This window comes from Geotrypetes seraphini, chromosome 17 (assembly GCF_902459505.1).
Source record: "Geotrypetes seraphini chromosome 17, aGeoSer1.1, whole genome shotgun sequence".
NCBI lineage: Eukaryota > Metazoa > Chordata > Amphibia > Gymnophiona > Dermophiidae > Geotrypetes > Geotrypetes seraphini.
Genome location: NC_047100.1, coordinates 4742929 through 4766199, shown reverse-complemented (window position 1 = coordinate 4766199; position 23271 = coordinate 4742929). Strand labels below are relative to the sequence as shown.

The 23271-nt window shown below is 43.3% G+C and overlaps 1 protein-coding gene across 5 annotated transcripts in view; it reads left to right on the top strand.

Annotated features, from left to right (window-relative positions):
* Nucleotides 1–23271, top strand: part of PLXNA1 (plexin A1) — a 529295-nt gene that overhangs the window by 131267 nt on the left and 374757 nt on the right. For all 5 annotated transcript variants that reach the window (XM_033926178.1, XM_033926177.1, XM_033926179.1 and 2 more), the window contains one exon: nucleotides 1334–2656. In XM_033926178.1, the coding sequence (XP_033782069.1) occupies nucleotides 1478–2656 (1179 nt within the window). In that variant the 5' untranslated portion in view covers nucleotides 1334–1477. The remainder of the gene's footprint in view (nucleotides 1–1333; nucleotides 2657–23271) is intronic.

The following is a 23271-nucleotide window of genomic DNA, read 5'->3' as shown; positions in this document are numbered from 1 at the left end:
GTAGAAGGACTGAGGTTGAGATGGACACTAAAGAATGACATGGGATTGTTTCCCATGGTTATCCACGGGGACGGTGATGAATCTTCTCACTGAGTCATTCTCTAGTTCACAATCTAATCTTATGTAATTTCCCTATAATGTGTAGTATTAATGGTTATCATATGCATCTGAAAAGGAGAATGTTTTTAATGCTAATTTAAAGTGGGGGAGAGAAGATTCCAAATATAAATGCAAGGGGAAGCATATTCCAGAGCCCATTAACACAGAAAATTTACAAAGAGTCACTCAAGGCAGATTTGTCGATGAGCTGCTTCAATTAGACAATTATGTTTTGATGAGCAGAGAGATGCGACTAGTATTAAATGATAGGAAAGATGAAAAAACTGGCCATAGTGATAAACTTTGTACGACACTAATGGTATTTTATAGGCGATATGATGTGAAAGTAGAAGCCAGTGTTCGGATTGAAGCAACTGTGTAACACGGTCAGTCTTACGAGAGTTAGTAAATAGAAGTACAGCTGAATTCTGAACTAATTTTAGCGTGTGAAGATCTTGAGACCTGGAACAATAATGAAGAGTGTTACAGTAATCTAAGCGTGAAATAACTAGAGAATGGATGAATATTATAAGTACAGAAGTTGTAAAATAAATGTGTCATGCTGAGTATATCAACCTGGGTGTGAAAAAATCAGGTTTTCGTGAAACGATATTGTGTTGTCAAAAGTGACATCAAAAATTTTAATTGTTTGTGATAATGGAAGATGTATTTCTGATATAAGGAGTGGAGCAGACAAAGATGACGTTACAGAGCAGCCTGTTGGCAAGATCTTAGATTGGTCAGGATTAAGTTTGAATTGGTGTGGATAACCAGTTGCTAGTTTATGATTCAAGTCAGCATTTGTGAGGGCAACAATGATTTGAATATGATCTGCGTAAATGTAAGTAGTAAGACCAAGGGATGCTCCCTTTCACCTCTTTTCCATTTCCCCCCTTCTCTCCCCATGTTGTTGGGTTGTTTTTTGGGTTTTTTTTTTTTGTTTTTGTTCACAATTTTAGGTTTTACGTTGCAGTCAACAGAAGATATTTTTCTGCTCTTCCTGCCCCTAATTACCCCTTCCAACTCATTTGAGTAACATAAATGAATTTTACTATAGATCCATATTTAGGACCTTCTATTAGCTTCTGCTGATCCAGTTTCAACATACAACCATGTTGGGATAGAATCTTTAATTTTGGCAAAGCGTAAGGAAATTTGTTAGGAAAGTGATAAAGTGTTCTTGTACCTGCACTTGAAAGGACAATTTTCTGATTGGTTATTTTTCTTTTCACAGGGAAGTGCATATTGCCTCTCTAAAAGATGACCCAAATGAAGACTTCAAACCAAAAGGATCCCTTAGATTATTAATCCCCTCTCCCTATTTTTATTTCTTTCGATTTTAATTTATTTTTATTTGGCCGGATACAGCCTTGGCTAAATGTCTACTGAAATGGGGCTTCAAATGAGGCATCACCTGTCTTTTAATGTCTGGACCTTCATTCTTCTGGGGAGCACATGGCTACAGTTAATGGAAGGAACCCCCAAAACTTTTAGAACTTTTACAGTCACTGACTGGAGCTTGACACATCTTGTGGTCCACAATAAAACTGGGGAAATTTATGCCGGAGCTGTAAATCGGATTTACAAACTCTCTAATAATTTGACAATGTTGCTAGCCCATGTGACAGGACCCGTGGAAGACAACGAGAAGTGCTACCCCCCACCCAGTGTCCAGTCCTGCCCACATGGGCTTGTTCCAACCAACAACGTAAATAAGCTTCTGCTGATTGATTACTGGAAGAACCGGTTGATTGCCTGTGGGAGCGCCTCCCAAGGGATCTGCCAGTTCCTGCGCCTAGATGACCTCTTTAAACTTGGTGAACCCCACCACCGTAAGGAGCACTACCTCTCCAGTGTGAACGAATCTGGCACTATGTCTGGCGTGATCATCGAAGTTCCCAACGGACACAATAAGCTTTTCATTGGAACGCCCATCGACGGCAAATCTGAATACTTTCCAACACTCTCCAGTCGTAAGCTGATGGCTGATGAGGAAAACGCTGAGATGTTTGGTTTTGTGTATCAAGATGAATTTGTCTCGTCTCAGCTTAAAATTCCATCTGATACACTGTCCAAGTTCCCCACATTTGACATCTACTATATCTACAGTTTCAGCAGTGAGCAGCTTGTATATTATCTCACCTTGCAGCTCGACACACAGCTAACCTCGCCTGACTCCACTGGGGAGCAGTTTTTCACCTCCAAGATTGTGCGTTTGTGCGTGGATGATCCAAAGTTTTACTCGTATGTGGAGTTCCCCATTGGTTGCGTCAAGGATGGCATAGAATACCGCCTGATCCAGGATGCCTACCTGAGTAAGCCTGGGAAACGACTGGCCAGGGATCTGGGAATTTCAGAGGGGGAAGATATTCTTTTTACGGTGTTTGCTCAGGGTCAGAAAAATCGGGTTAAACCGCCCAAGGAATCTGTTCTCTGCTTGTTCACCCTGAAGAAGATTAAGGACATGATAAAGGAGCGAACCCAGTCCTGCTACAGAGGGGAAGGCAAACTCTCGCTGCCCTGGCTCCTGAACAAAGAGCTGAGCTGCATCAACTCGGTAAGTGTTCATGCTTTAATCTTCCTGACAGGGGTTAACTACAGCATGAAGGGAAACATGCATCTACTCAGCACTTTCCATGCTCTGCCTTCTTTTTCTCTGGTGGATAAGTATTTTGTTTTTTTTTTTTTGTTTTTTTTAACACTGCTTGAACACATTCTGTGCAAACATTGACAGTCTGTGATGAAGGCATCAGATCCTCTCATCACCTTGCACTTGAGACTATGCCTGCATGACCTGGAGAAGTCACAAGGGGTTGTCCATTGAAAAAGAGAAGGGCTGGCATGGTGATAGGCATAAGTAGAAGGTTGATACTGGTGTTGGTTCCCAAACCTGTCCTGGGGGACCCCCAGCCAGTCAGGTTTTCAAGATATCCCTAATGAATATGCATGAGAGAGATGTGCATATAATGGAAGTGACAGGTATGCAAATCTCTCTCATGCATATTCATTAGGGATATCTTGAAAACCTGACTGGCTGGGGTTCCCCCAGGACAGATTTGGGAACCATTGGTTTAGATTAATCCATATGTTCAGTGCTGCTATCCATACTCTGGTGTACCGCGAGAAACTGGGGAGGAGGACTGATGCACATCGTGAGGTACACCGACAAATGAACGCAGGACAGTGGCGCTCCGACAAATGCAGGCCGTGAATCTGGAAAACCCTGATTTGCTGAGACTCCTCCCAAGGGACGGGATCTGAGGAGTGTCAGCAAATCAGGGCCTTCGTGTTGGGGTAAGGTTTAACACTAGAGAGCAAATTAATATTTAAAGTGTAGTGGGGGAGGGTCCCCCTCCCTCCTCAAAAAAGAGGGTTGCTTTGTAACCCTCAAAAAAACAAAATAGTATCTACCGCCACAAATGTCAGGGTGCATTTGTTGGAAAGCGAATTGTCCTGCGGTCATTTGACGGGTCACCCATCCTTAAGGCAGTCAGCCGCCACCAGTGCCTCTCCTCCGTGCCTCTTCTTTTTCTGCACTATCCCCCCCTCCCCCCGTGTTGGCGGCTCAGGACCTCATACAGACCATCAACAGGATGATGCACAAGATGCTGCACAAGGGGATGTGTGAGAGGGGAGGAAAGATGCTACACATGGGGGGGAGAGGGAAGAAAGGAAAGAGGAAAAATTGGGATGGAGGAGAGTAAGGGAGAGATGATCGTTGGACACAAAAAAAATAAGACATCCCTGAAAATAAACCCTAGTGCATTTTTGGACCCAAAATTAATATAAGACAGTGTCTTATTTTGGGGGAAACGCGGTACTAGAAAGCCAGAGGGATGCGGGACCGGGCTGCTCCCCTCCCCCTCTCCACGCACGCCTGAGGACATTTCTCACATCGCCCACCCCTTTGCCCAGCAGCTGAATGCTGTGTTGGCACTTTGCAATAAATAAGTGAGTTTTGGGTTGCGGTTTGGGCACTCGGTCTCTAAAAGGTTCACCATCACTGGCCTAGAACCAATGCTGGATAAGTGCGATTAAGAAATCTTGATTAGATTGGATCAGATCAAATAGGTTTAAGTTTTTATTGTTTCAGATACATAGTTAAAAAAGAAGCAACTGCTACCCTCTTTCTAAAAACTTGTTTGCTACTGGGTTGTTTCTCAAAGATTGTCGCCTATCCTGCTGCTAAGCAACCCTAGGGGCTCATTTTCAAAGCACTTAGACACTCAAAGTACCATAATAACCTGCAGGACTTCGTGTGTCTAAGTGCTTTGAAAATGAGCCCCATAGTGTTCAAAACCAAATCGAATGTTCTGTGCATTGGCACTGGCATTTAAAGTTTACAAACTTAGTGCTGCTCTGTATTGTAAGTTATTTAATGGGATTTATTAACCGCCTTTGTGAAGGTAGTGTACACCTGGAGTATTGCGTTCAATTCTGTTCTCCTTATCTCAAGAAAGATATAGCGGCACTAGAAAAGGTTCAAAGAAGAGCGACCAAGATGATAAAGGGAACGGAACTCCTCTCGTATGAGGAAAGACTAAAAGGTTAGGGCTCTTCAGCTTGGAAAAGAGATGGCTGAGGATTGAGAGTCTACAAAATCCTGAGTGGAGTAGAACGGTACAAGTGGATCGATTTTTCACTCCGTCAAAAATTACAAAGACTAGGGGGACACTCGATGAAGTTACAGGGAAATACTTTTAAAACCAATAGGAGAAAATATTTTTTCATGCAGAGAATAGTTAAGCTCTGGAACATGTTACCAGAGGTGGTGGTAAGAGCGGATAGCGTAGCTGGTTTTAAGAAAGGTTTGGACAAGTTCCTGGAGGAAAAGTCGATAGTCTGTTATTGAGAAAGACACGGGGGAAGCCACTGCTTGCCCTGAATCGGTAGCGTGTCATCTTGATTCTCTTTGGCGCTCTAGTGAATCTTTTGTTACTCTTTGGTAATTCTGAAATGTTGCTACTCCTTGGGTTTTGGCCAGGTACTAGGGACCTGGATTGGCCACCAATAAGAATGGACTACCGGGCTTGATGGACCATTGGTCTGACCCAGATAAGGCTATTCTTTAATCTTCTTATGTTCTTAACGTGAAACTTACAATTTTGATAAGAGCATAACATTGTTAAAAGACCAAATAAAACATAAATACAATGAAATGGCATAAACTCAAAATCAGCAAATTGAAGCTGCCATGAAACATATATGGAAGGTGTGAGAACTCGTGGACTGCACAATATCGGCCAATATCATTGCAGAGTATGCGTTTGTACACTCATGCATGCATAAACACACATAGGGATAACTATTTGCATAAGTATCATTTTAAGAAATCATTTCGCTTTTCAGCTCCACATTTGAGCGGATAAAATGAGAAGACTGCGCTCTCCTGGAGCCAGCGTCGGGCCACAGATGTCTGCATTCTTAGTGATGGAGTGAGAGGGTCCATGTTTGGTGCAGAGGGGAGGGGATGGGGGCACACTGGTATTTTAATTGAACATTCATTTGATTTGGGGATGCCACACACGCTAAATTCACTCTTGGGAGTTATCGAGGAGATAATCTGATTGCAGATCTTAGTAATAACATGCTTCAGTGCGCCAGCCCTCACAGCCTTGGTTTACAGGGAGGATAGATTACTCTTTTCGATGAGAGAGAAGCATTTATCCTAGTTACCGTCATTGTCCCTTGTATCTAATACCAGATCTCGAGAGGGAAGAAGGATGGGTTTTACATTCATTTATTCTCTTTGGGCCTCTGTTCGTATTGCTTTCCTGTTCTGGCTTCATCTTCATTGACCAATGTGGCTTTACAACGCCCTGTGTGTATCGCAGATGTTCTCTTTCTGTTCCGTGTGCTTTCGAAACATGTGTCTGCATTCATGTTAAGCAAGTGGCAGAGAGGTTATGATCTGTCTTCTCTACCTGTGAAGAGAAAACACATTTTCCTGGGGCTCTGGTACCTCTCCATTGGTCTGGGAGAATTCATGGGACTGCTTTCTGTAGTCACCCGTGCGGCTACTGGACTGGATCCTGTAAGCAGAGCCGGGACACTTTCCTTCCTCTTCATATGGGCTGTAGCCAGCCAGGCAACCGTGAAATCACAACCGAGAGAATCACCATGTCTCTGAGTTTAGACAGGGCAGGAGCCACCGATTTGGAAGTGGACTTTGAAACTGAGCTTGCGATGTGTCCTTGGCAGATCGGTTCAAACCCCACAATGATACTTGTCACCCTGGGCAAGTCACTTAATCCTCCACTGCTCCAGGCACATTAGACGGATTGTGAGCCCACCGGGACAGACGGGGAAAATTGTATGTAAACCACTTTGAATGTGTTTGTAAAACTACAAAAAGGTGGTATACAAGGCCCAACCCCTTTCCCTGATGTCATAATGCCTCATTCCACCAATAAGAGCCAACCTCATCAGTGATGTCGCAATGGCTTCATTGTTCTATACTTGTCTCACTTCTGATATCATATTGGAGGAAAGTATGGCACAATGATTAGAGCTACAGCTTCAGCACCCTGAGGTTGTGGGTTCAAACCCTGCATTGTTCCCTGTGACCCTGGGCAAGTCACTTAATCCTCTACTGCTCCAGGTACATAAGATAGACTGGGAGTCCACCTAAACAGATAGGAAAACTGCTTTGAGTGTGGTTGTATAACTACAAAAAGGCAGTATACAAGTTTTCCCTATTCAACCCTCCATAAATCCTCCTTCCCTTGAGTGGGGAGGTGGGTGGGAGCAGAAGTACAGATGCCACTTCAGGGGTTGTAAAGGATCATGGAAAAAACCCTAAACACTAATACCCACTTGTCTTGCACTTCATACATACATGCAATATTGGATTGTGTATTTTGGGGGACTCGGTCCTCTGTCACATATCTTCAGTTACTCACTGTAATCCAGGGATTCTCACCCCAGTCCCTCGGTTTTCAGGATACCCACAATGAATAAGCCTGAGGGTAATAGGAGACGAAGCTTCTCTCTCTGTAGCATCACCAAAATCTGACCTTTCCTCTCTGAGCACAGAACTAAAACCCTTATCCACTCCCTCGTCACCTCTCGCCTAGACTATTGCAACCTGCTTCTCGCTGGCCTCCTGCGTAACCATTCCTTCAGTCCGTTCAGAGTTCTCCTGCGCAACTTGTATTCCACCAGAGTTGCGATGCCCAAATCATCCCTCTCCTCAAGTCACTTCACTGGCTCCCAATCCAGTTCTGCATACAATTCAAACTCCTCTTATTGACTTACAAGTGTATTCGCTCTTTAGTTCCTCAATCTCTCTTGTCGCTCCCTACACTCCTCCCCGGGAGCTCTGTTCATCAGGCAAATCTCTCTTATCTCTACCCTTTTCTTCTACTGCCCACTCCAGACTTTGTTCTTTCTCTCTTACGCCTGGGTCAAGCTCCATCCTTGGAACTATTCAAATCCAGAGTGAAATCCCATCGAGAATGCATTTAACTCATAACCCCCTCACCCTAAGCATCCCAAGAAACTCCCTAATCCCCTACTTGTTCTGTTTTCTGTTAATTTAGATTGTAAGCTCTACTGAGCAGGGACTTTCTCTTAAATATGTTATACAACACTGCATATGCCTATCAGCACTACAGAAATGTTAAATAGTAGTAGTAAAGTACTTTTCTCTTGCTGTGAAGTGGTTTAAGGCTGGCTGAATGGATTTTACCAACTCTGGACCTCTTGATGGGTACCATTTCCTCTTGCCGTTTCTATCCTCAGGATTACACCTCGAGCTCTCATCCATGCAATCGGCCCAGCCCCGTCAGTTGAGTGCATGCGAAGAACTGGCTCATTGCTCCTAGACTGAGATGTTTTCCATCAGGATATCTGGGTCCAGGCCTCAGGTCTCTTAAGATATTAAGTGTAAGGATGACAGCCATTGAAGAACCAATTATTATTATTTTTTTTTCTTTTTTATTATTTCTTTATTTGCATTTCACATTAAATTACAAGAATCCTCTTGATACAGCCATACAGAGCGTTATTTCTTGAAGAATACATATGATTTTATCAAACCATATAATCATGTTAATAATTCACAACCAATATGGAAGAAATATAAAAGAAACAATAAATCCATGTGATCATTAAGAAATTATCTAGAACTCTTCCTTAGATCGCCCATCTGTCCCTAGGGAGAAACAAGGAAAGTAAGATAAGGAGATCTTTTGTAGTAACAAAATTAAATACAGGAATAGGCATTAATGTGATTAAACCTTTTACAGCTCTGTTTCAAACTTGCAACAATTATTTTTTGCATCCAAAAAGCTGCTCTGGTGCAAATTAAACATATTTTGTTGCAGCTTATTTTACCTGAGTGTGTGGCGCAGTGGTTAAAGCCTCAACACCCTCTGGGTTGTGGGTTCAAATCCACGCTGCTCCTTGTGACCCTGGACAAGTCACTTAATCCCCCCCACTGCCCCAGGTACATTAGCCTCAAAACTCATTCTGTTCCTGAAATACCTAGACAGCTGACCCACTTCTCTCTTTCCCCTCTCTAACGGTGCTCCTGCCCTTTCTCCCTACTGTTCCCACATCCCTTAAGTTAACTCAACTTGTACTTCACTAATCTTTTGTAAACCGCATAGAACTTAACGGTACTGCGGTATATAAACTTATTATTATTATTATTAGGCAGATTATGAGCCCGCCAGGACAAACGGAGAAAAGTGCTTGAGTACCTGAATAAATGAATGTAAACTGTTCTGAGCTCTCCTGGAAGAATGGTAGAGAAAATTGAATTAATTAATTAATTAACAAGGAAATTTGCTCCCATTTTTACTGCATCTTCCCGCATAGCTAGAAATAATTTTATGTGGTCCTGAGTTACTTTTGTAACATCCGTGAATATCCTGATTTTTTTTTTTTTTAATTCCATAGAAGAAGCAATTATTTCTAACATACGAAGTGTGATAAGAGGGGACCGGATGACTAAGGAGTGAATTTTCTCATTTCATAAACATGCTTTTCGTGTTTAAAATTTTTTTATTCGTTTAAAATGCAATATAACACTCCAAAAAGCAAAGATGCAAAATTTAAACTCTGTAACCAACAGAAAGCATCTAAAGGATCCTAAAGCTTCCTGGACGGAGTAATCTCACATTTCTTTATAGCAATGACCTCTTCGTATTTCCGTGTAAGCCCATCAAGCATTCAGTGACAAAACAGCTTTATCTTTCCATACAGGTAACTGCCGAACCCATAAGCACATCAAACAAATCGCGCCCTGCTTGTTTTACAGAGCAAAGAGGGCAAAGCCACTGATCATAATATAATTTGTTTTATAAGTAAGTTCAGTTCGTTTGTCAAAAATTATCCCGTACCCTCTTCCATATCAGTTCCCAATAATATTTCAAAGTAATACACCCATAAAAAAAGACCTATATCTAGCTTACAAGATCAACATACACCTGGCCACAATCAGAGAACCAAGAAATTTTATAAAGAGTTCACCATGCCCTAAAATGTTAGGGCTCTTCAGCTTGGAAAAGAGACAGCTCAGGGGGAGATAGGACTGAAGTCTACAAAATCCTGAGTGGAGTAGAACGGGTGCAAGTGGATCGATTTTTCATTCCGTCAAAAATTACAAAGACTAGGGAACACTCGAAGTTACAGGGAAATACTTTTAAAACCAATAGAAGGAAATATTTTTTTCTCTCAGAGAATAGTTAAGCTCTGGAACAACATTGCCAGAGGATGTGGTGAGCGGATAGCGTAGCTGGTTTAAAGAAAGGTTTGGACAAGTCCATAGTCTGTTATTGAGAGAGACACAGGGGAAGCCACTGCTTGCCCTGGATCGGTAGCATGGAGTATTGCTACACCTTGGATTTTGGCCAGGTACTAGTGACCTGGAGTGGCCACCGTGAGAACAGGCTACTGGGCTTGATGGACCATTGGTCTGACCCAGTAAGGCTATTCTTATGCACATTTTTTTGCATTTTTCTGAATTTGTCTCTAAGGGACCTGGCATGGGCGGAGAGTGGGTGAGGAAGCCAATTGGCACATTATACTTAGCGCACAGTGACTGGCTGGGGGATTTCAGAAGTCAAATTTCTTTGTATGGTGGTTAATGAAATTGGTGCTTGATTCTGAGAGGAACCAGCCCCATTTGGCTGCATTCATAAATGTGAAGGCGGGACCAGGCTGATGGGTCAGAATTCCTTGTGCTAAAATATAACTGAAAGATGGAATGAAGCTATGGCCGGAGCTTCTGGCTGCCTAAAGATGCTGCTTGGACCAGCCTTTATCTGTGGCTCTTTTGTAGGGTATACCATATTTTTTTCTCTGGGAAACCCCGAACACATGACCACGCCCTGTTCCACCCCAAGCCCCGCCCTCGCAGCCTCCTTGCTTCTTCCAGACAAGCTCCAGCCTCATCTGGAGGGCCTGGAGCATGCGCAGATGTGTGTGGACGTCATCCGCGCATGCTCAGATAATGGCTGGAGCTTGTCAGGGCTTTCCAAAACCCGGACAAAATCACGGGTTTTGGAAAGTCTGTCGTGGCCCAGACAATCCTCTAAAAAGAGGACATGAATGTCTGGTAACCCTACTCTTTTGAGGATAAGATTGGAGCTTCTGTATCACTGCCATGTTAGTGGTAAAGAGTGAGTTGACCCTTGTTATCTAAAATTCATATCTCTTAAGCTCAAACACGATGCATGACCCTCTGAAAGCTAGCAGCAGCCCTTCAAAGCAGACTTCGTAGTCAAGGGTCATAGAAACATGATGCAGATAAAGGCCAAATGGCCCATCCACAGTAACCAGTATCTCTTCCTCTCTCTAAGAGATCACACTTGCCTATCCCAGGGACCTCTTGAATTCAGACACAGTCACAGCATTATGAGTGAGCTTGAAAATGTTGACTTTTCCGAGCCATACTGATAAGTACTTGAAGAACTGACGTTCTCTCTCTGTGGAAGCAAGACTAGAAAGTTTCATGATACGATCTCCTTCCCTCCTTCCAGCACAGACAAACCTGGACAGATGTTGACTGGAAATGGCCTGCTTTGTCTTCCAGGGCTGTTGGATAGATGGTGAACAGCTGGCTGACAAGTTAAGTAGTTTGTCAGGAGCAGTGGGCTTAGATCTGATTTTGTTTTCACGCTAATCTGGTTTTGGTTGAAAATGATCATATTATGACTCTGGGGTTGCCTCCTGACTCAGCAAACTGGGCCTCAATCCCAGCTCCAATCTCTGGGTATCTACAGAGGATCTGAAAAGATTCAATAAGATGGGGAAACATATGGACACCCCACATTTCAGTAAAGCCTTCTCTGAGCTGAAGTAGAGGAACAGAAAAATAAATTTTCAGTTTTCTGCAGGTTTCTTTAGCTCTCAACCCTTCTCTTCACACCTTTTTAATAAGAAATTTTCTCGTTATTTATTTCTTCACACCATCTACCTAAGAAGCTATTTAAATATTACAGCACTAATATTATAATTTAATTTTTATTATGCCATCTTCACTTCAACATTCATCTTGCACTTAAAAACACACAAGCACTAATTCACTTATTTACCCATTAAAGAAGCCATTTCCCCAATATTTATTTATTTATTTCTTGCTATCTGATGTACTTTCATTTCAATACAGATAAGCATCATTGACAAATAGCAAAAGATAAATAATATTAAAATGTAAAAATCTCTGACATTAATCCAATTAAAAAAAAGACATTGAGATAGTCAACACACCAAGGCAGGAAGAGGAGGAGAGGGCAGGGTGGATGAATAGCAGGGATGTAGCAAGCCATAATTGCACCCTGTGCGCACCCCCCCCCTCCACCCATTCAGAGTACCTCCCTACTTCCCTCCCAAACACATAATACAGCATCTCCATCCATCCCCCACTCCCCCCCCCCCCCCCGAATCCATTCATCTACAAAACCCTCATCTTCAGGCAAAAGACTATGCCCCATCAACACTCCATGGATCCTCCCGCTCAAGCATTTCCAGACATTCCAGGTCCTGACAACAGGAAGAAGTGCACGTCATAGAAACATGATTGCAGATAAACGCCAAATGTCCCATTCAGTCTGCCCATCCACCATCTCCTCCTCTCCCTATAGGCTAAGGCTCTTTACACCTGCATTATGACGTCATAGAGCTTTATGATTATAGAAAAGTGATGGCAGATAAAGGCCAAATGGCCCATCCAGTCTGCCCATCTGCAACATCCACTATCTCCTCCTCTCCCTATTGGCTAAGGCTCTTAATATTTGCATCTCCTCTTTCTATTGGCTAAGGCTTTTTACACTTTCATTGTGATGTCATAGAACTTTATGATTATAGAAACATGATGGCAGATAAAGGCCAAATGGCCCATCCAGTCTGCCCATCTGCAGTAACCATTATCTCTTTCTCTTTCCGAGAAATCCCGCATGCCTATCCCAGGCGTCAAGGGGGTGGGACTCATCAATGCCTGGAATGCACCCAAGTATAGGTTGTCTTGAGTTCAGTCTAGCCCCTCCGCGAATGAGTTAGAGTGTGGGGGCTACTCCTGAGAAGGTTTACTGGCAGGTATCATATTGTGTAATTTCTTTTGATGAGGGTACAGATAGTGATGGTCCTCGAAAGGATGTGCAGAAGGCTAACTTACTCATTTAGTTCTCTGGCCCGTTTAGACTGACAGCCTTAATAATGAAATACAGTCAAACCTTGGATAGCGAGTCACGTGGATTGCGAGTGTTTTGCAAGGCGAGCAAAAACATTGTATTAAATTTTAACTCGATAATCGAGCGTTGTCTTGCAGTGCAAGCACATATCGCGCATCCCATCATCGGAACCCACAGTGGATGCGCGCATATCTTATGCTGAGCGTGGCTGAATGTAATAAACGTGTCATGCCCAATTTACCCACAGTTCAGGCACGCACGACACACACACACCTTACACCAAGTGTGTAATGTAATAGAAGTATCACACCCAATTTACCCATAGCTTAACCCTTTCAGGACCAAGGGACATATTTGTCCCATAACTTTAAAATCCTATAAATTTTGATTGGGATAGTCTACAGTTCTAAATTTGATATGTACAGATTCCATATGATACTGCCTTTATGTAAACAAACTGGTTCCGACATTCATTCATTAGCGTCGTTGCTAGATTGACGAGAAGATTCACTTGCCACACTGTCCATAAGCCAGAAGTTGGATTTTTTTAAATAAAAATAATGATATTTCACAAAAAAAATCAATTTTTTGGCATCTGCAAGCCCTTTTTACCATAAAAATGTCGTCAAAACCACAAAAATTGGCCTACGATCCTTATGGTCCTGAAAGGGTTAATCGCACTTGAGTTTTCATTATTTCCTATGGCGAAATTCGCTTTGATATACTAAACTAAACCTTAAGTTTATATACCGCATCCTCTCCACGGAAGTGAAGCTCGGCACGGTTTACAATAACTTAAAATATAAGAAGAGAAAGGAAAAGGTTTACATGAACTTATATATAGAATGGAAGAGTAAGGGGGGAAAATAGAATTACATGTTAGAGAAGAGCCAAGTTTTCAGTTGTTTGCGGAATAGTTGGAGAGAGCCCAGGTTCCGCAGCGGGATGGTAAGGTCGTTCCAGAGACCTGTGATTTTGAAGAGAAGAGATTTTCCCAGTTTACCTGCATAGAGAATACCGCCTAGAGAGGGGAAGGATAGTTTATATCTTTTGGCGGGTCTGGTAGGACTCGAGGAGGATTAGGGGAGGAAGGATGCCGTGAATGATCTTAAAAGCCAGGCAGGAGCATTTGAAATGGATTCTGGAAATCACTGGGAGCCAGTGGAGATTGGACAGGAGTGGGGAGACATGGTCAGATTTGCGTTTTTGCAAAGATCAACTTGGCTGCAGTATTCTGGATAAGCTGGAGTCTTTGAAGACTTTTTTTTTTTGTTAGGCATAAGTAAATGGCATTGCAGTAGTCAAGTTTGGAGTTTACGACTGCTTTGGATTACGAGCATGCTTTTGGAACGAATTATGCTCCCAGACCAAGGTTTGACTGTATATAGTTTGAAATTGGGCCCTGTTTGGGGGTAAGGCTATGTGTGCTATGTTCCACCGGTACAGATAGGGAAAATGCTTGAGTAGCTGATTGTAAAAACCGCTTAGATAACCTTGATAGGTGGTATATAAAATCCTAATAAACTTGAAACTCTCCTCAGTCTTGCTGCTGCATTTGGGATTAAGTGAAGCTGGTAGAAACCCTTTGGTTTGAATTTGACCAATGTTCAGTGTGTGGCTACAGCCTAGCAATGACTGACTGTTATCGTGGCATCCAGCACTGTGAAGAAATGTGTCGTTTCAGTAGAGAGAGAGAGAGAGAGAGATTGTGAAGTTGCCGCAGGACATAGAAGTAAGCTCACTGGTTTCCATGCACATTTGCAATCCAAGCATGAATAGGAAAAGAAAACGCAGCAAGAGAATGGAAAGAGCCTCTCTGAGTAAAGAGAGAGAAATGCAGAGCCAGTTTGACCAGTTCTGAATTACTCACTAGTGTTTTTTGCTAGGTAGCTTTATAAAGAGTTGGTCAGAGCCCTCTTATCTTGAAGTGTCCTCTCAGGGTGACTTGTGAGAGTGGGGCTGGCTCCCTGATTATTTACAAAGACTGCAGACTTGCAAAGCTTAATATATTTACAAAAACATAGAGGCATATGGTCCTGAAAGAAATCTAGGACCCCTTGACTAAACCTGTACTTTGTTATGAATGGACATTCAGAGTGAGTTCTGCATCAGAAAAAGAGTGGGTAATTCAGAGCAGGAGTGAGGTGTGCCGGTAGACATTTTTCTTTGCAGAGATTAGATTGTACCCATTCCTCCCCCCCCCCCCCTCGAATCGTGAACTGCATCCACTATTAATCTCTCATCAAGGAAACCAAACTTCACACAGTAGTGTTAAAAAAAAAAATAAATCTGTCTTCGGGAATGCAAAGACAGACCGCCTTTAAACTAAAGCATGCAGGTTCCCATCAATATTTGTTGAGTAAAAATGAGGCTCTGGTTCTCAGAGGGCCACAATCTAATCCTTTCATGTAGAGAAATCAGCAAAGAGGGATAGAAATTAATCGGCATCTCTCATTCAAACAGCCAGTTTAGACTTTGTAACAGGGCAGAAAAATCCATCCATTGACCTGGCCGACAACATCTGGCTCCCAAATTGCATGAGATCCTGAGATGTGGGGGAGTAAAGTAGGAGGCGAGGGAATGGATTTTATTAGGGGCGCGCAGGGAAAACTATTTGTTTTGGTTTTTTTCAGATTTTTTGCCTTTGATCTTCAGACATTTTTCAGTTCTTTGAACACATGCATAGTGGAAAAACTGTATTAACGTGAATTAGAGCTTTTTAATATGTGCAAATCAATTTAACATGTGTTAATTCATAGATTAACATATTAAATCAATTTTGCACCCACTAAACTTTGGATGGCTTGCAAATAAATGCTTTAGTGAGACTCTTTCTCAGGAGATAGTCAGCTGAGGTACAGAGAGACCAGGGATGCAGCAACAGGGAGCTAGAGCATTGAGAACAGGGGGGTTTCCATTAGACTAGATCACCACCTCAAAGCGGTTTCTGTTGAATTGGTTTATCCAATCCATAGACTGCTGGAACTGCAAAGGGGGCCTCAAGAGTTCATCGAGGAGAGAAATTTCACCAGAGCAGTACAGTGCTGAAACAGCAGACAAACGCTGGGGACAGAGAGATGTATATTTCTCTTAATCCCTCTTGTATGAAAATTAAATTTGTAGCCAGGGAGTGTCTGAACTGAGCAGCGAAGAGGTGTGTGACCTCTCTGTGGGGGATTGGTAATCACTATATCGGGGAGCTGGGATCGTCCTAGATCCTCGTTAACTGGGGACGGAGGATTTACCGAGCACCACCTGGCGTTCCCTATCCTGGTGTTAATTATCATTTCTTTAACTTGGTGTCGTCACTCAGCAGCAGCCCACAAGGGAAATTAACAAAGAACAGAATCTGTGTGAGAAATGAATAATCAAGAAGTGGCAACAGTGTCCTGAACACGAGGTCCGGCATTTCACCAACTGAGACAGATTCAGGCTCCTTCCCTGGGGCTTGGGTTCGTTCCCTTGGAGATGCAAGCAGGCGTCGGGCCATTCTCGGACTAACACACCTAGGATCTTGGGCAGAGTCCTGGCTAGTTTCATCCTCAAGAAGCAGTAAGCAGTGATGTGCTTCTTCATCTTTCATAGACCTGTTTCTCTTCCAGTTGAATCCTCTATTGTGCATACGCTGCCAGGACTTCACACATTTGGTAGCAGTGAATGAGCCTTTCCACACTCCTCTCCCCCAGAAATATGACAAAATACAGGATTTTTAAAAAATGCCTACTCCAGATCCAGCATCTCTGCTGTCTCTCCTCCGAGGCCTTCTGTCATTTGCCCTCCTATCTCGGAACACCATCCCTCCATGGTGCAATTTATGTTTGTTTATTAAAAACTTTATGTACTGCATAACAGCCTAAAGGGATCCAATCGGTTTACAGGCGTCCCTGGCATCAATTCGGTTTTGCTGCCGTCCCTGGTCCCCCCTGCATCCTGCTGGACAGAAACAGGAAGTGATGTCATTGAGGGTGGACTATAGTAGAAGGAAGCTAAGGAACTGGTGGCATCAGCAGCAAAACTTCATTGCTGCTGGCACTAGGGATGTCTGCCAATTACACCGGGGAGGGGCAGAGTTCTGAGATGAGGGCAAATGCTGGGAGGCTGAGGAGAGGGGAAAAGGCAGTGTAGTGCTGTCACTGAGTGGGCCTTGCTTCAATCCACAATTTGGATCTTCTGTGTCCTCACCATAACCTAAGAATAGCCTTACTAGGTCAGACCAATGGTCCATCAAGCCCAGTAGACCGTTCTCACGGTGGCCATTCCAGGTCCCTAATCCCCTGGCCAAAACTCAAAGAGTAGCAACATTCCAGAATCCCAAAGAGTATCAAGATTCCAGGCAGAATCTCAAAGAATAGCGAGATTCTGGAACCCCAAATAGTAGCAACATTCCGTGTTACCGATCCAGGGCAAGCAGTGGCTTCCCCCATGTCTGTCTCAATAACAGACTACGGACTTTTCCTCCAGGAACTTGTCCAAACCTTTCTTAAAATCAGCTACGCTATCCGCTCCCACCACAACCTCTAGCAGTGCGTTCCAGAGCTTAACTATTTTCTGAGTGAAAAAATATTTCCTCCTATTGGTTTTAAAAGTATTCCACTATAACTAGTCTTTGTCATTTTTGATGGAATGAAAAATCGATCCACTTGTACCCGTTCTACTCCACTCAGGATTTTGTAGACTTCAGTCATATCTACCATCAACCATATCTCCAGCTCTTTCTAAATTATAAATGGATACATTTAGCCCCGTTTCAAGCTTATGAAGGTTTTGATATACCGCTCATTGTAAGACTAAGCAGTTTACAATAAATTAGTGGGGAGTAAAAAGAAGGAGGATTACATAAAATTACTTAGAGGTAGACGCAATAACAGAGAGAAAGATACATTAAGGTAAAAAGGTGGAGGAGACCCGGGAAAAACTACAATAGCTTGATAGGAAAGAAAATAAGGAAAAAATTACAAGAGGAAAAAAGGGTAAGGAGTTTTACAAATACCTCTGATTTATTTTGTATGTACGTCTTAGTTTAAATATGGAACATCTGGTAGGCATCGTTGAATAAAAAAGTTTTTAAGATTAGACTTAAATTTGATTAAAGACGGTTTGTGACAGAGATATGATGGGAGAGCACTCCAAAGAGTGGGAGCGGTGACGGAGAAAATGGTCTTGCGCGTTGTGTCGTAAGTTATATGTCTTGGAGACGGAATGGTTAATAGATTTTGGTTGACTGGAACGAAGTGTCCTAGTTGGAATATATGGAGTGAGTGCTTTGGCCCCTTATGTATGTATAGACAGATATAAGCCACACATCTACAATTCCCTGGTTCCTTTAAGATATAAGTGAATAAATTTAAACCCCACCTCCACAATTCCCTGGCTCCTTCTATATTTATAGATAAATATAAGCCCTGCCTTGACAATGCTCCGCATCGGCCTATCTACCATGCCTCCATAGTACTCTGAATAAATGTAAGCCCTGGCTCCTTCTAAATATATTTTGGCCACATATTGATTCTGGAATTTTATTTTCTTCTGCACATTGTGTGACTGGCCTCATGGCCTGGCTTCTCTCCTTCAACCCCAATGGGCCTGGCAGGGATTTGCTTAGCTGTAAGGCCACAGTACAGTACCCTGACCTTTTGTTTCCCCTTTCATCTTTGCTATGAGGTACAGAGAGGTTCTTCTCATCCGAGGTCAATGCAAAGGAAGAAATTCATATTCAGACCTTTAGCATTTAGTGAACAAGGGCAAGTAATGAGATGGCACATGGGCGAAGTGATGCTGTTCTCGACTGGCGAGGAAGGAGACAGCGAGAACATTTGTAATGTTTTGACGTTCAGATTACTCCTGATTAATAAAAGTAACTTGTATTAATCTTCCAGTTTGCTGTCGGCTCCCTCATTGCGCCAGTAAATGAGCTGGAAGCATGGTATTCGGATACAGTGCCAGACGCTGCTTTTTGGAGGGAGGAAGGCTTTCTGTTACAGCAACCCTTTGGAACGTGGGATGGTTGTTTTTGCAGCTCAATTCCAGCTTGCTACCGAGTCGAAGGCATTGAACCGTTATGTCCTTCTTGATGGCGCGGGTCCTTTTATTTGCTTTTCGGAGACTTCTGCACCTAAGCCAGGCTCCAGGTCGATGACGTTGCCTCTTTGCCGTGATCCTACACTAGTCTTCTGCAGTAGGAGGCTACAATTCACTGACCATAGATGTGGGCGGCTGGTCAGCTAGTGCTCGGACTGGTTTTCAAGGTGCTCCAAAGCAGAAAGAAATCCCTGCCAGCCTATATCAATGTCCTAGGCCCCAGTTAATGTATCTTCCAGGGCACCCTGGTCTCTGCCTTTTCTGAGATGATGGACGCTTCTTGGGTGATGTGTGATTTGCTCTTATGCTTAGACGGGATGACACTTGACTGAAAGGACTGGCACTTGGGGAGGGGGTTGTTTTTTGGGTTTTGTTGGGTTTTTTTTTTTTTCATTTTCTGCTTCTGAGTCAGCTGTAAAAAAGCACAGCCACCCATCCTCACACTGGTGCTTAGGGCTTACTTATACAGTCACATCATGTATCGGCTGGATGGAGCATTTCAAGGCCCTGGAGAAGCCCAGGACTCTTATCCCTTTATCTCCATGCTGTATTCTTTAACCATTTAGTACCTCAGTGCCATGAGATCATGGATTGGGGGAAGCCAGACCGCAGAGCAGAAAGCAGCATGCTGCATGCCGTTCACTGGACCACCAAGCAAACATGGTCTCCTTTCTTTAGAAAGGAAAACCGTAGGAGTATTTCGCTGGAGAATCCCTAACGAGGCGGTTTGATGGTAATGAGCTAATTGTCAGTGTAATTATTTATCGCCGGTGAGGATGTGATTGCTGCGGAGTGGTGCTGGCTGAGGAGGTTTCAGAGGCGACGGGCATGCAGCTGTATTTGTCGTTTCCCAGAGAGTTTGTTGAGACAAAGCAGAGAGGAGTAAACAGCATAAACATTTATGCTTTTGCATATTCAGCAGCAGATGAGGGGTTTTTGAGCCACAGATTGAGACAGAGAAGGCGTGTGGAGCAAGGGATGTTGTTCTGCCTTGGATGGGGAGCAGGAGAGTGGGAAAGGCTAGTCCCCCCCCAGCCTTTGCTGCTTGTGTTTCCAAATTTATTATTTCTTTGATATACCGTCCATTAAAATTTATCTAGACGGTTTATAGTCAATAAAAATATTAAAAATTTAAAAAATATTCCACCACATGATATTCCTGACACGACAGGGGAGGAAAGTTCAAAAGGTGATAAAAAAAAACATCGAGATAGAAAAAATGATAAAGGATGGAAGGGGATGGGTAGAAAATTAGGAGTTAATTCGCCTCTAAAGAGGCGTTTGGAGTTCCAAACCTAAAATGAATATTATTCCATGGAAAGGAAAGGGCTCCTGGATTAGGGATTGTAAGCATCCTTGAATAAAAAAGTTTTGAGTTTTGTTCTGAGTGATGTGAGAGAAGACTCTTTTGTTTTATGTGCAGGGGAAGTGTCTTCCAGATGGACTTTCTGGTGGTATCGTAAAATATTTCTCAGCTGGAAGGGACAACAAGCAAATCTTGATCATTCAAGCGTAGTGTACGGGATTAAATATTTGTCTATAAAGGCAGGAATCTGGTGGTATTTGATTTTATGGGTGAGAAGTAGAATTTTGAATGTGATACTCTATAATGATGTGAGGCTGCTGTTGACATCATCTTAACCAGCCCTGCAGCCCACCAGGCCTTGGATCCCAATGGCGAAGACGCAGACCTGAGAAACCCAGTCTGGCGGCATCTCCTCTCTGCCACATGCTCACTGTATCATCAGGAGCAAAACCATTGGCTTCCTGTGCCTCTTGTTTAGTGTTCGGTTGATGTCTTCCTGGGGCGTTGCTATTTATAAGATGCTGGCCTGACTCTGAGGGTCCCTCGAATCCACCCTTCCTTCCACAGTGATGGGGATGTGGATGCGAGTGACTGATGAATGGGCTCAGTTTGTCCTGTTTGTCCACCGATGGTCTCACTGCAGGGTCCGGTCAGAAAAAGGAGCCAGTAGTGTGAAGTTTGGGATTCCAGGTTTTCTTCTCTCACCTTTCATTGGTGATTCTCTGTTTTCATCTAGGTTCTGAAGGCCTGATTGCTCTGCTGTGGGCTCCATATTTGTTTATCTTGGTTTTAAATATGAGCTTTAAAAGGCAACTGATTTTAAAAGGCTCACGTTTGATGTGGGTCTGCCAGTTTCATCTGGAAAAGTGTACAAGAGCCCTGCTTACTGTGAATCTCTTGTGTGCAGGCGGCAGGCATAAAACGCCACACCAGTATAGAAAATGGCCACCAAATTAACCGCTGGCACAGATCCCTATCAGGGGTATGAAAAGCCTCGGACCCGGAACAATAAATATCAAGTGAGCTCCTTGCTTTAATCATCGGCATAAAAACCTCCCCTTCCAACTCTTTCAAAAATAGTGTAATTCGTTCAGAAAATAAACCCTAATCATTTGTACTATTTCTCATAAAATCCGGAACTGCAGTCTCGAGAGTAACTACCCGTTCCTTCCAAGTCCACAGAGTCAAAGTATCGGCAGCGCAAGGCCAAAACGTAACAGGCTTCAAAATATACTTATCTTAATAGAATTTGTCCTGTTCACATTTTCAATCTCTCTTCTCCATTGAGGTATTTATCTTCACCACGCCACCTCTTCATATAGCCGCTTCAACACATCCAACGCGGCCAGGGGCATAAAACGCTCCCCTCTTTCGGTTTCATAGCATGATTTCACTGTGCATAAACTTTAAATAGAATTAGCTCGAGCATTGGTTAGGCATTTTTCAGCACTGTTGCGCTCTAGGGTTCTGCGCTGTTGGCTTTGGAGTGACTATTTAAACATGGCCCCCCCCCCCTTTGCATTATGGGACTTGCAGCATCGATTTCAATGGACCAGATCAGGCACCAGAAACCCACACTGCTTTGGGAATATAAGCTCAAAACCAGGACTGTCTCTGAATCTCCAGCCTGGAACTGGGTAACTTTGCATCTCTGTGCTGCGGTCACAGCAGTGTTTAGTTAGTGAGTTAATCCCTAGGGGCTGCACCCCATGACAAGAGCTCTTAAAAGTATCTTTTCCTGTTTGCTCTACATTTATTAAGCCACGGCTAATTGTTGCTTGCCCAGTGGAACCGTGACGCATTGTGGCTGCCATTCCACCCACAGTGACATTCTTCAATTTCTTCACGAAAGAATTTATTCCAGTGTATTCCAACCCCCTGCTAGGGCTCAGATGCTGCCTCCCTGGTAGTTTCAGTGGCTGCTTTCGACCGGTCCTTGTGGTTGTTTGTCCATCTCTGTTCTTTCACTGTACTGGCAACCACTGTACGTGCACCAACTCCCCCTTCGGACTTGTCGCTGATTTTTGTCACCAAAAGCTGATGCCGCTCTTGGAGAATGACTCGGTGATTTTTAAGAATCCACCGGAGTGCTCATAAGAACGTAAGACTTGCCGCTACTAGGTCAGACCAATGGTTCATCGTGCCCAGCAGCCTGCTCACACGGCGGCCCCCAGGTCAAGGACCAGTGCTCTAAATGAGTCCAGCCTCGCCTCGTTTCAATATTCAAGAGCTCATTTGCATGGCGGCGTCAGAGACTGGTAGAAAGCTCACGATAAGTTGTTTTGATAATCCACCACTAAAATGCATGCAGGGCACAAGTGTGGCAGGGGGGTGAGGCAGAGAAGAGGGCTTGGGATGGGGAGGGCACAAGGGGCAACTTTGTCTTTGCAGACATGCAGGTTTCTCTTTGAGAGGTGGCTTGAAATGTAAAGTGTGCTGATGCTGGAAATGCAAGAGTTGTTTGCTTCTGGAACCTTCACTCTTTATTCTCCCAGTGGTGCTTAAATTTTTTTTTTTAAATCCAAATTTATAAATTTCTAGGTCCCCTTTACATCAGAGGCCCAAGTTTGCAAAGATCCAGGTGAACAAACCTTGCACTACAATATGGTAGAAAAGTTATTCTAATCGCTATGCGTTCGGTTATCCAAAATCAAAGCAGTGTAGTATGTCTGCTGGCTGAATCTGCCTGGTAAAGGTGTGCCAGTTGAGCTTGTCTCATAGTGAGTGTGTGTGTATCCACACATATGAGTGTGTGTATATGTATGCATGTGTGAGTGTCCTTGTGTATTATGCATAATAGAATTACTACATTGCAGACTGGCTTTTTTGCCTAACAGGAATTCTACTTGAAAGGAAATAAACCTGTTAAAATTGGAGAAGGAAAATTGATGCAGTCTCTGTGCATTTAGGAGTTTACCCCTCATGAATCTTAATCAGATGTTAAGCAGACAGACTGTTCCATATTCATACCTTATCATATCCCTGTGCCCTTTCATGCAGAATCTGTGCCCAGCCCTCACTTGGCTAGTGTAGACCCTCTCCGGGACAGAGGAATCCCACCTTTAGCCATCATCTTCCCATCCCCCCCCATACTTTTGCTTTCGGCTCCTCTTTACCCTGGAGTCTGAAGGCTGTGGCCCAAGACTCTCG